This window comes from Dermacentor albipictus, chromosome 6 (genome assembly GCF_038994185.2).
Source record: "Dermacentor albipictus isolate Rhodes 1998 colony chromosome 6, USDA_Dalb.pri_finalv2, whole genome shotgun sequence".
Classification (NCBI taxonomy): Eukaryota; Metazoa; Arthropoda; class Arachnida; order Ixodida; family Ixodidae; genus Dermacentor; species Dermacentor albipictus.
Window position 1 is genome coordinate 78073558 of NC_091826.1, and position 12975 is coordinate 78086532.

General features: G+C 43.7%; 1 protein-coding gene across 11 annotated transcripts in view; it reads right to left on the reverse strand.

Moving 5' to 3' along the window:
- HUWE1 (HECT, UBA and WWE domain containing E3 ubiquitin protein ligase 1) overlaps positions 1-12975 on the reverse strand; it is a 182475-nt gene that overhangs the window by 132644 nt on the left and 36856 nt on the right. For 8 of the 11 annotated variants that reach the window (XM_070540895.1, XM_070540897.1, XM_070540901.1 and 5 more), the window contains exons 10-18: positions 12211-12310; positions 11783-11883; positions 10140-10201; positions 9939-9962; positions 6578-6666; positions 4713-4793; positions 3665-3750; positions 2362-2463; positions 1716-1861 (exon numbers count right to left, since the gene is read on the reverse strand). In XM_070540895.1, the coding sequence (XP_070396996.1) occupies positions 1716-1861; positions 2362-2463; positions 3665-3750; positions 4713-4793; positions 6578-6666; positions 9939-9962; positions 10140-10201; positions 11783-11883; positions 12211-12310 (791 nt within the window). The remainder of the gene's footprint in view (positions 1-1715; positions 1862-2361; positions 2464-3664; positions 3751-4712; positions 4794-6577; positions 6667-9938; positions 9963-10139; positions 10202-11782; positions 11884-12210; positions 12311-12975) is intronic. The other 3 variants (XM_070540904.1, XM_070540900.1, XM_070540899.1) reach the window with 1 other exon arrangement.

The window sequence follows — 12975 nt, forward strand, 5'->3', positions numbered from 1 at the left end:
ATGTGCTACGCTGCCGTCGCATGCGGATCGTGTACAAGCAGTGACTGTGCTTTCAGCCGCCTATAGTGACCGTACGCCCCTCTCCGAGATTCAGGCTTATCTGATTGCGCGTAAACGGAACAGCGTGCAACGGCGAATTCACGATTTCTTCAAGCCTACTGCCGAGCCCGAATAAGTGCGTGGAAATAAAGGATTTCATTTTTTTTTTCTTAATCTGCTTTTTCGGACACCTGTTTATTCGGACATTTCCGCAGTCCCCTTGAGGTCCGAATAAACGGTCGGCGACTGTATATCACTTTCATTGTGCACTGATTGGTTGGTAGAGCAAAACACAAGTAAAACTGCCCGAATCATCTGGCATGCCATGTGCTAAGCCACGAAGAGGTTTTGAAGTTCTGGCAGTAGAAATAATTTTACAAATTTCCAGTAAATTCCAGTTGGATAGTATCTTGTCAATAAGCACTTTTACAAGAAGCACGAGCAATAATGGCACAATTATGAGTGCCGGTGCATGCGATGAAGATCGGACAGCGTGGCTCACGGCTTCTACGGCACTGTTACGAGAAGTACCAATTTACTCGCGTAAGGCCTGCACTTTCGTCCCCAATTATTTTACAGGATGTGGGCAATAGGTGCCGCAGTGTTAAGGCTCATTAAAGCCTTAACACCTACTCATTAAAGCCTAAAACTGGGCTCAATCTGCTATGGAGAATAATGCAATCCCTAGCAGCCAGCTAGGAGCACTTTTATTCAGTTGCCTTCATCGCTTTCGTTGCCCTCATCTCTATTCCCGAATGAAGCCATGCACCATGCGTTCAGAATAAATTATAACTCCCCTTAAGAACTTTTCAAACCGCAACAAAAAGAGGAGACACATTGAAATGACAGGAGAAGGCACTCAAACATTTCTACATGTCTCATTCTTTTATTGCACTACAGGAAGTTCTTAAAATCAATGTCAACAAAACTAGCCTGTTTGTCCACCTTGCTGCATGGATGAGCACACTTCCTGCAGCGACATCCAATTAATATGCCAGAAAGCACAATGCAGCTAAACCTGCAAAACAACTTGCCTCAGCACAGACGATATCATTGAAGCCCGCTGCACATATGCCATCTATGTCACATGATCAAGATCTGGTGAGATACTGTGACCACAACGATGCCATTCCCAGCAGATCAGTAACTAGTGCCATCTAGTAGCAGCTTGTGGAAACGTTCCAGCATGTAAATGTGGCCTCCGAGATTCCCCTTTGTAGCAATCTTTGAGACGACACACACAGGTACATGGGTGATGCTTATTTTAGAACTTCCAAATTTCCGCACTCCAAAGTAGGGGTATGGGCCTCACACGATAGTGGGCTTTACACAAGTAAATACGGTATTTACAAGGCAGTAGCAGGATGACTCCCTTCATCACAAAAACTTGGCATACAACCCAACCTTTAGAGCAGCTCAGGCATTCAGCCGCATCAACATCCCTGTCTACATCACTCCGCTAAGAGTATTATTATGGTCTCCGAGTACCGTGACAACACCCAACTTTTCCACAGGCTGCCACAACAAGTAACGCAGCTCGCATTTCAAATCAGACGACGCATTGCAAGAGAACATGGAGATAAAAAACCATTCCCTTGCACTAGGATGGTGTATCTTATGTCCCTTTCACCCGAGCACTGCAACTTCATTCCACAAGGAACAGCAAATCTACTCACGCCACTGGCTCACTCCGTGGTGACTGGTCCACTTCCATTGGCGTGGGCTCCTGGGCTGCGTTCTCATCCGTTGAGGCGACAGATGGCTCCCGGTGACGTGGCCGGATGGCGAATGGCTGTTCCTTTCTACAGTGCTCCACTTCCAGCTGTGCACACAAACGTTGAAGGTCAAGAACCGAGCGAAGGGAACGAGGTTAGCAACCCATCCCACGTTTGTATGAAATGCAATTATGTTAACATTAAAGGCTGTCAACCTCAAACGGAGTCATCCAGCAGTACTAGAGATTCCAAGACTTGGATGCTATCCTTTCCTACCCTTGGCCACCCCAGCTCAATAAAAACTTTAGTACTCATCTGTCTTTAAATGTAGAGGCTTGACTATGACAACTACTTGCTAACAATGCCGTAAAAATTTGATGCTTTAATACCTGTGATCAATAAAAAAAACATGTCTCCCCTGCAAGCAGACAGTAGAATCACAAACTCCCACTGAAAACTAGTAGCAAGCACTATCATTTAAAATGTTGCGGAACATTACAAAGCAACTTCCATGCGCACCACCTACAGCTAGTATATTAACCAGACAAGAAAATAAACCCGAGAGATGTGCCATCTTGGTCTGTCGTGCCTTGACAGGCCGACCTACCTCAAGTCGGCGAATGAAGCTGTTGAGGCCACCGTGAGCCTGGAAAGTCTGCATGTCCAGGCCCGTGATGAGGTCTATGACACGCACTGCCCGAGTCACAAACTGCAAAAGAAAACAGAATCGCACGATCGCATTTCATCATTCCAAAGCACATGAGCGCATGGAATGCATTTGCTTCTGAAAAGTGCATCAAGGAAACAACTCTGGCAGCTAACACACTTGTTTTGCCTCTCGGCACCTGTGAACAGCAGTCAAGTGGACTGCTGTTCAGAAAAATGAGTGCCAATGCTGAATGACTGAAATGGGCTTTCACGCATTTGAGTATACAGTAAAACCTCGATAATTTGAAGGCCATTGGACCAAGAAAATTCTTCAAACTAAGGGGATTTTCAAATACCAAGATGAAGAGAGAAAAGAAAGAAAACAAGTGAGAACTTGCCACAAAAAGAAATATTTATTTTACATACCCGAGAGAGATTGTTTGAAGTAACCACTGATGCGGGATTGCATCAATCATTACTGCCCCAACTGCCATGTTCCCCAGCTGGCTGACAGCATGTGGCACATAAAAATCGCCACTTCTGCACTCAACATAGCTGCCGACGGACACTGCAGACTGTGTTCACGGAATCTATAACTGCCGCTAAAGCAGGCATGCAGGTGCACGACTCCAAAAATTCGGGCTTGATGGATATTCTGGATTTCATAAATGTGCCATCAAGGTTCCCTTTGAGCTAATGCATTGTTGCACTGTTGATTTCTCGCATGAATCGAGTCCTCTAAGTTCGATTTTCCTAATAAAATTGCTCATTCTAAGCCATGCTACGCGTTCCTGAAGACCGCTATGTTGGATTTTTCACTGGCTTGGCTTTTAGTGGCCCCCACAAGCCTCCAAGTTTAGAAGGCGCATATAATCAAAAATAAAGAGCAACCACCATTCTCCAGTCTTGGAGGTCATGCCCACTCTTCTTTGGCTGACAATACGCTCCAGGACACTGCCCTTCTTTTTTTTCGGTCAGCACTATCGTCATAATAACTTAATGCGTCCATTCACACTTTTCTCACCATTCTGCTGTCCAACACAATGTGGGTTTTGCAAGACACCCCCCAACAAGGAAGGAAGGCATGGACAACACGAGCACAACCCGCAACATGCGATTGTTTAACACGTTTCAGTTCAGTCTGCTCGTTCCCTCGGTTTTGTTGAAGCCCCGCATGCTTGACAAAGCCAATTCTCTCCCTCGACCACTACTGCTTGAGCCGTGCATCCATACCTGTTAAGGCAGAATGGAAAAAGACTCACCGTTATGTGCTCCGGCTCTGTGCCGTGCCAGCCAATCACTTTCAGGAGAGATTCCACCATTCCACAGGACACTAACGCTTCCCCACCTGCGCAAGCACGAGCAAGAGCCTCTGAAGTCTCGTGCAATGGGCACAAAGTAAATACAGTGATGGCTGGCAGAGTGCTTCTTGCAAAGCGGCTTTGCGCAGGTCTCCAGCTACGACTGCAGTGCTCGAAGGGTTTTCCAGTATTAGGACCATTTAGTATGACAACAGGATTTTGTATAACATGTATAAGAAGCAATTCAAATTGACTGACTTACTGATTTAATTTAGCCCGAACAATGTTCTCAAAATGTTGAAACTCTGGCTCCTTTTGGAATGGAATGTAATCCCTGTTGATAAAGCTGCTCACTAGTCTCGAGCAGTGCTGTCCAAATGGCACCACTAGAAGCCAGCAAAGAAACTTCAAGCCAGCCTTTCACCTTGGATCTTTTCTGGCTTGCAGAGATTCCAGACTTAGCAATGCTGACGTTTAAGGTATTACCAGGAGTGCAATTTACTAAACAAACCTAACATTATTCTTCAGTGCCCATTTCAATGTGCACCTACTCACTCACACACACGAGCATTTCATGTCCATGACATCAGTCTGATTGCTGTTCCGCATCACCACTGCCTGGTTTTACTGCTTTAGTAACTGGCCTTACAATGTGCAGATGGTGAAACAGCTCGAAGCCACCTTGCACTCTTTCCTGTGTCATACAACTAGAGTAGTTTTCTAACATCCTGCCCAAGTTAAAGAAACATTGGCTGATTGCAAATCACCTGTCCAATTCGCTCAATATGCAATGCTAAATCTTGCACATCAAGAAGCTTTTGGGCCATGTCCTCATAAACCAGGTTGGGAGTTTAACAGCTTCTAAAACTCATCTGCCTATATCTGAGTCTGCATATACAGCAGCATGCACAAAAATATCACGTACTCACAGATAGGAGCAGACAAATGCCATCTACAGCTGTATCAATGTGCACAGGTACATTTGAAGAGCCTTGTCAACCCCACTTACCACTCTCATAGCTGGCCAAGTGGTACAGGAACGAAAATAGTGCCGTGGCAAAGGGCAAGGGAAACGGGTCGGCACCAGGTTCTGCAAGGAAAAAAAAAAAAACGTTTGGAAACTTGATTTCACATTATTGAAAGATTGCATTCAAATGTGCTATGAATGTGCCTGAACAACGATAAGCAGCAAATCAGTACAGCATATGCCTCATTATTGGTCATTTTTAAGTAGCCGCCACGGTCACAAGTGGCACTGGCCTGCATCCCCAGGGCTATGTTTGGTCCATTTACACAAATACCAAAGTCAGTGATAGAACAGCCACAGCAGTGATAGATTGGCAGAGCATCACACCAATCACACAAAGGTTGTGGATTTGGCTGCTGCCGCAAGCAAGTTGTTTTTTATTCCAACATCATTTCCCCTTATATTAGTAATAAAAACCTTATCACAAATTTAACCGTCGCTCATCCTCTATTCTGACAATTCACGTTAAATAAAGGTAGCCAATTTCCCCTGCGGTTCCTCAGCTTCAATTGTATCTGCTTCATAGAAGTTTTACCAAAAATCAAAAGCCCTGGTTCCCAGATTAATTTCTTAGCTTTGAGAAGCCTTTATGAAGCGAGAAATAAGCAATAAAATACTGACAGGGTAACCTCCTAATAAGAAAGTCGCATTAAACTCTAAGATACCTTCATTATACCCAATACTTGTAATTAGCATATGCAATAAACAACCGATTTTTTGGACTCCCGCTTTTCCAAACGTGCCAGATAATTTGAAGACCTTTGCATACCCCTAAGGCCAATGCACAAGAACATCTGAAATTTAGGACGCAAAAACCCTCCGCTATCCGGTTTTCCACTTTGTGCTTGACAGTAGGTGCAAAACGACATTACTCGAAGCCCCCGCTGTTGCAATTTTTATTATCTAACAGCCTCAAATCAGTGCTCTCCCTCGCCAATCCACTGACAGCCATAACCACCATCCCGGCAATGTTAGGCCCGGTTGCTTTAATATTCGGTACCAAGCTTCCTGCTGTTCGGTGCCGTGTTTTTCATTGAAAGAATTCGCCACTGTCAGCAATGATGCCAGTTCAGCCTTTGCAATTCTCGCTGATGGCTTTGACGCACAGAATGCACGACGCATTGCACAATGACAAATCCCAGAAGTCAGCTTCGCCGCAATACAGTGTTACACAGTGAAACATATGCAATGTATTGCGGTAAAACATACCAAAAGTGGAAAGGAGCAACTATCCCAGGACACAATGTTTATTGCTCAATTTTACACGCATGACTCTGCCGTCTCCTTTTCCAGTCCTGCCTAATTGTACTGGCAGACTTTCAATGCCATTTAGAATGTCCCAATGCTGATTTGAACCCTTGGAAGCAGTAAAAGGTATGCATTCATGTTCTTGGACAGCCCGATTTCTCCAACATTTCTGCAGCCCCAGGAAGTCCAAAAGATTGGACTGTATTCGGTACATTTAACAAGAAAAAATTTATTATATCCTATAATTCATTATACCCAAGTTCATTCTATCAAAGCTCTACTGCATAACCCGCACTTTCCATGTTGGCTTGACTGCAATACCAGTGATGCACGCAGACGCTATTGCCAGATTTCACTCTGGCACTCATAATTACAAAGCTCTATGCCCTTCAACTAGTAGGCAATACTGGCACACCAACAGTAACATTGTTTCATATCAACATTGTTTTTAATCTGTTTACAGTAGTGCTATCAAATGATTTGCAGTGTGCTGCAATTTCATTTGGCAGCTAGCGCACATGGCCTCGTGGAGCTCCCTACCAAGAAGGGTCACTCGCCCAGCTGGTGTTACGAGGGAAAGACATGAAATGCACCCTCACCTGTGAGCGACTGAATGCAGCTCCTGACGAGCACGGGGAGAAAGCCATGGTACGATGCTGCGCCTGTCGCATCCACAATGGCGCCAAGCCTGGATGGAGAACACAAGGCAAAACGTGTCAGCTTTTCATAGCACAGCAGCGAGAGGAGATTAGCACAGAGAGTTGGATGGGGTGGGCACTATGATTTTGATCAGCATACGGAGACTCAAAGGGGCCCAACTCCATAAATGAAGAAAGCAAACTGACCAATAGAACGGATACTGGCAGTTATATTCGGTGGAGGGTAGACGTAAGCACACTGAAAAGGATATGGGCACAGGAGAGTAGTTAAGTAACGGGCAATGAAGTTAGGATATTTGTCGGTATGAGGAGGGCAGGATTGGCACAACACAGTGGCAATTAAAACAGCACTATGACGTTTTTCATACTACAGTATACTTACAGTGCAGCACAAAATGGGACATCTGCTGTTGGGACACCATAACTGTCTCGGTTAAAGTGTACATCTGAACTATTCAAGCCTTTAGCACTTGGCCCTATTTCCAGATGGTCTTGCTTTGAATTGCTGACCACACGCAATGCTGTGTTGCTTCAGTGATCGGACAATTACTGGCGTATTCTGCACATGTGGCTGATGCACAGCTCTAACCGTCACAAAAGCTACAGCAACAGCCTAGAGATGTAAACAGTTGTACATTTATATACCTTACATAAAGGTTTTAATTATTACGCTTTAAATTGTTACACAAGACCTACACCAAATTTAAGAGCTCCACGAACTACAGTTGTCTATCTTTTACACCATCTCCAGAGAAAGTACGATGAGAAAGTGCCGAGATTCAGAATTACTATCTCAATACGAGGCTTACTGCACAAAGCACTGGATGCAACAGAGTTCCAGCATTGATTTCTATTACCCTTACCATCAGACCTTCTTTGCATGCTATAATTCATTCGCACCAAACATTAAAGGTGCATGCATGGTGCGTAGCACGTAATACGGAGTAGTGCCAACCCTGGACTGTGCTAGCCGATGGATGGAATAATAAGGTACTGCATATCTACCAAGCTAAAACATCGAAATAACAGCAGCTTATTTTACAGCCCTCAAATTACAGTTCTTTCAATACTGTAAATCAGACCACAAAAGAAAAATGCATCATTAGGATTTTGCAATAGTGGCAAATAACCTCCCACATCAGGCCTGGAAACAGGCCCTTTGCATCTCATCGCATGTCAACATATATGGGAAGATGGCAATTACGCAACAAATTTACAACTCAGGTGAAATTTTTATTGTAACGAATAAAATGTCTTAATACATACCCCATCAGGCCAACCTGTTTGGATGCTAAGAAACCAAGGGTCTAGCTAAGCCCCATTAATGAGAGCCAAACTTTGCCCGTACCGTCAAAGAGTGTTTGCCCTGAAAACACCGCAACAGCAGTGACTGCCGCGGAACTCTGCAAGTACTTTCAGTTACAGCTAGCTTTTTCCATAATTGTCGACGAATAATAAGGATAATGGTGAACAACAAAGTTGTTGGGACAAAGTAGCATTAAACAGTGCAAACCAATGAACATGGGATAGACAGCCGGCTGCTTATCAAACTACACTCGGAGAGCACACCAAAAACCTGGCGTTAGAGGGACACTAAGAAAAAAAAGTTAAAAAGGAGAAAGAATCACTTTATACTTATACATTATTCATTAAGAACTACAGTCACTGACCGATAATTCAGACTCGACGGGGGCCACCAAAGAGTTAATAATCGCAAGTCCAAAACACCAGATTCGGGCAAAAATAAGCAACTGTTACACAAGTGGCCAAAAAAGGTGTGCAGTGCTGTATTCTCGGATCGTTTTCGTAATGCACTTTCAATTTCATGTGGCCAGTGCAAGACACATTGTCGTCTCCACGCGACGGCATTCTTGGCAAAGTGCCAAGGACGCTACCTTATCACAATGCAGAAACACTGCTGCCGTCGCGCATCTGGTGTGAGTCACGCGAAATATCGTGCAAATGAACGCATCTTCAAAGGTGATCTAAGAATGAAGCCCGAGACGGTCAACACATAGCTGAGCACACACATGCTTGTGCTTTTGGCCTAGACACTCGGTGGCTGCGATTTTCCAGCAATGCCATTTATGCTCCTACTTTGATGGGTTTTTGTGTTTCGTCACTGGTCAGAGTGACGCACCGCACAAATTATCCAACGGCATGAGCCAGCCATGAACGGCACTTAAGAGTGGCATAAATTGAGCGGAAGACATTGCTACAAAATCGTGGCCAGTAACTCTACCATTGTCACGCTGTCCCTACAAATAGAAATAAGTACAGTCAATGCATGCACCTAATTCTCACTGGAGACTGCTGGATCCCCTGGGCTTCGCTAGTTTCGGTATCAAGAAGGCACCAGTGACATGGCCGATAACCATGAAGCGACATATCCGAATGAAAATATTGCTAGTTCTGCTAAACTTGGTGACCAAATTAGTACACAGTCAGAGTCTGAATTATTGCATGACATGCTGTAAGGTGCCCGAAATTTTGGTTGTCCTTATACATTAGGTCCATTGTGGTGATGCTGCACAGCTGTCCGAATGATCAAGCATGTCTGAATTATTGGCCAGCCAAATAGGTTGATTATTAGGAGAGAAAATGAAAGTCAAAGGTCCATTTTTTTTTTATTAAACACCAGAACTCCAGTACCAATATGTCAGTGTGCCGTCACGGATTTTAAAGCATTTTTTCATATTTAGGCCATTGTGGAGCAATGAAGGTTCTCAAAACTCTCCAGGTTCAGCCCTCGAGTTCTTTATAGTACAATATTACAGAGTCCAGCTTGTAGTCTAATAAATATAATAGGCCCTAACAGGCACCCTCACACGACTGGCTGATGCAGAAATTACATGGTAGCGTCGACACCCTTCTTTCGTTTTTGTGACTTTTCTGGCTCACCAAGCCTGTTCTCACAGTTGACGTGGCTTTTATGGTGTTGGGTAATTTACTCTTGCAGGTCAAGTAATTTCTCTTTAGTGTCTTTTTAAGGCAGTACAAATCTTGTTAAACAAATACAACGAAAGTAAATCTAGAGTGTTTCTTGCCAATACCAGCATGTAACGAATACATGCTTGTAACAAATACTGGACATAATGAACATATTTTCTTGTCAGATGCGGCTTCCTTATGGCAAGGCTCGACAGTACGACAAGTTTAAAGTACACAGTCTCTCACTAAACCATGCAACTTGGCAGGCAAGCAACATCGAAGAGGAAAACAGTGCAGCTGGCCAACTACGCCACAATCCTTCAGGCAAAGAGGAGCAACAAAAGAAAAGAAAGCATGCTAACAGACCAACCTGAAGTAGATCTTCAAATCTATGCTGGACAAGCCAGTATGATAGAAAAAAGAAAGAAAAGCAAGACAAAACAAAACAAAGAAGAGAAAGAAAGACAAGAGAAACTCAAGTCATCACACCAGGCAACAAGACAGGCCAAGCAAAAACAAACCATGCAACACGCAGTCATGCAAGCACACTGAAATAATGGCGAGTGCTTACTTTGGATTACGGTCTAGGTGAATGATAGATGTCAGCGTTCTTAGAGAAGCAGCCTTGATTTCCTAAAAGAGAAAAATGATTACAATTTCCTTCCTCAGAAATCAATTTACCACACAACACCAATATGGAGGAAAGCTCGACATTTCACATGAGGCTTTCAAAAAGAAAAAGAAAAGACTGTTGTGCACTATCAGCCTAAATGAAACTTGGATGAGAAGAACTGGATCACAGCAAATGTTAGTATGTAACGCAGAATTACACGGGAGTCCGATGTGAAATTGCTCAATAGCTCGTTTCTAAGCTTGGTGCTGACCCTAAGGTATGTTTCGGAGGTTTAATGAGGCCACAGTTCCAAATTCATGTGAACTTGAAAACTCGGCAATGTGTATATATAACAAGCCAAATGCTTTTCAAATGCCCCTTCCTAATGTCCAATAAAATGAAGTTTTCAATCACTACTGAACAACTACCTGTTTCTGTTTGGTATACAGCCTAAAATGATGCTTCCAGCTGGACAACTAAAGAAAAGAGTTTGGCTAGTTGGTGCTGTTGCCTTTGCTGAGAAAATGTATAGCTGGAACAAAATTAATGGAAAAAAGGACGCTCTGTCCTGTGCCCTCTCTCGTTAACAAATTATTCTTAACGCTACAAACTATGTCGCAGCAAAAGCTCCCAGCTGGATTTCTTTACAGCATGCAAGTGGCCCGAGTGTTGGCCATTTGCCATGTTTCATGTTGGATACAGTCCTGCTAAATCCATAATTCAATAATATAACTGGCAGTCTTCTCACTACATGTACTATTTTGTCATTCCAAATTAAGTTATGGGGTTCTTGCATGCCAAAACTGCAATCTGATAAGGCACACCCTAGTGCGGGTCTCCGGTAAAATTTCTACCACCTGGGGTTCCTTAACATGCACCCAATGCACGGCACCACGGGTGTTTTTACATTTAACCCCCATCAACATGCTTTGAACCTCAATGAGGGCCGGCCTCACTTACTCGGCCACTTTAGCAGCATAGGTAATTAGCGCCATCTGGTAACTGGGCAAGAAAGAAACTCTGCTCCCCTCACCCTCGCTCGCAACCTCCTCGCCTTTGCCTGTCTCCGCAGGTGCCCAGTGGCACTGGCCGCCGGCACCCACCTCTAAGTGAAGAAATTTTGAGGTTTCATTTTCTGGCCATTACCACGAAAACAGTGTTGGCCGCATTAGGGAATATCGTAATCGTCGGTAGAATTTTTCGTGCCCCTAAAGACAACAGGTGAACGTACATTTAATGTCCTAACTTTTATTTGTGCAAAACGGTGTAGTCATGAACATTCCATGCATATTTTCCGCTTTAGTCAATAAAATGAGGCCAATGAACTGTCCTGTTGTAATATGACTTCATTTTCTTGTCCTGGCAGATGTTGGAATGATCGCTAGTAATGAACAAGACTGCGTGGATGTAAACACACAATGTGCAACGTATCACGCACACAAACAAAAAAAAAGACTCGATTGCATACTCATATATCAGACAATCTGTTCCCACTATTGCTGCCCTGTGACAAGCCTAGGTTTTCCTCAGTAAGATATGTTGTGTGAACACAGTTTTAGCTGCAGCCTGGTGTGCAGCTCACTGTAAAAGAAAACACTCACTATAAGATTGGGATCTTTCAATTCGAGGACGTCCACAAGCTCCTCAATGAGGCCGTTGTACAGGAGACTGTTGATGTTGTCCTGGATTGCGCTGCAGTACACTGTTGGAAGGCAAGAACAAAAAAGCCAAAAATATTCAGTGCTCCGCGTGCGAGAATTCCAGAGTCCTGCAAGTTCCTGAACTGGCACATGTAAGAACTGCACCCATTGACGCACAGTGATGAGCCCGTTGAAGCAGTAACATGGAGGAGGGAAAAGCTTTTTTTCCTCCCATTAAGATTACCTGAATCAACCATGCTGCTATGTCAAATGAGCCCCGATATAAAGAAAAAGAATATATATATACACACACGAGAACAATCAAATACATGGCATTGGTTTTCCAATCGAATCACCTGACTGGTCGCACCCCAGAATGCCATACTCACCAAGTATAGAGAGTGCTTGAAGCCGTGCCTGGACACACTGTAGCCGTTTTGGGTAGCTGGAAAAGCTGTGCGCTAACCGAACATGTGTCAGCAGCAGCATCTGGGCACAGAGGAGGGAGAACAAAAGCAAAATAGACATTCATTGTGCTTAATACCTTGAAGCAGCACTTGCATTATTGATAAACGCTTAAATTGAAGGCTTCGAATTTTTAAGCACTATCTGAATACATCGAAGAGCCGCAGGAAACAAATGTATAGCGTTATAGTATCCTTTTGAAACCTACTAGCATTCCTTTGGCATAAGAGGTATATTAATTGCAGGAAAAGTCGAAGTCAATCTTCAAATATTGCTTCCAAAGAGTGGTGCACGCCAATGACATTCAGTGCAACATCATGGATTTATCGGGTAGTCACTTGCTTGGGCCCTTTGTTTACAGCAATAATTCGAAAAGCTGCCAAGTTTACTGATTATTTAAAAGAAAGGGAACATGATCCTTATACAGTGACAAATAGTTAGCTATAGTCACATATCGTCGAAACCATGATGTCAGAAAAAAACCGGTGCGGGAAAATTGCCTGACAAGGACGTTTCAAAATTAGAAGCACCAACTCCAAAGCCAGAACTCAATGCACAAGGAATCAGCAATGCAAGAGCAACGGAAAAGGAAAAAATCCTGCAGCAGCAACACCATTTGACTCATTAGGCACAATCATAGGTATCTTAAGAGAGGCAATAGCTAATTACAAGAGCGGCTAGAAAAGAAA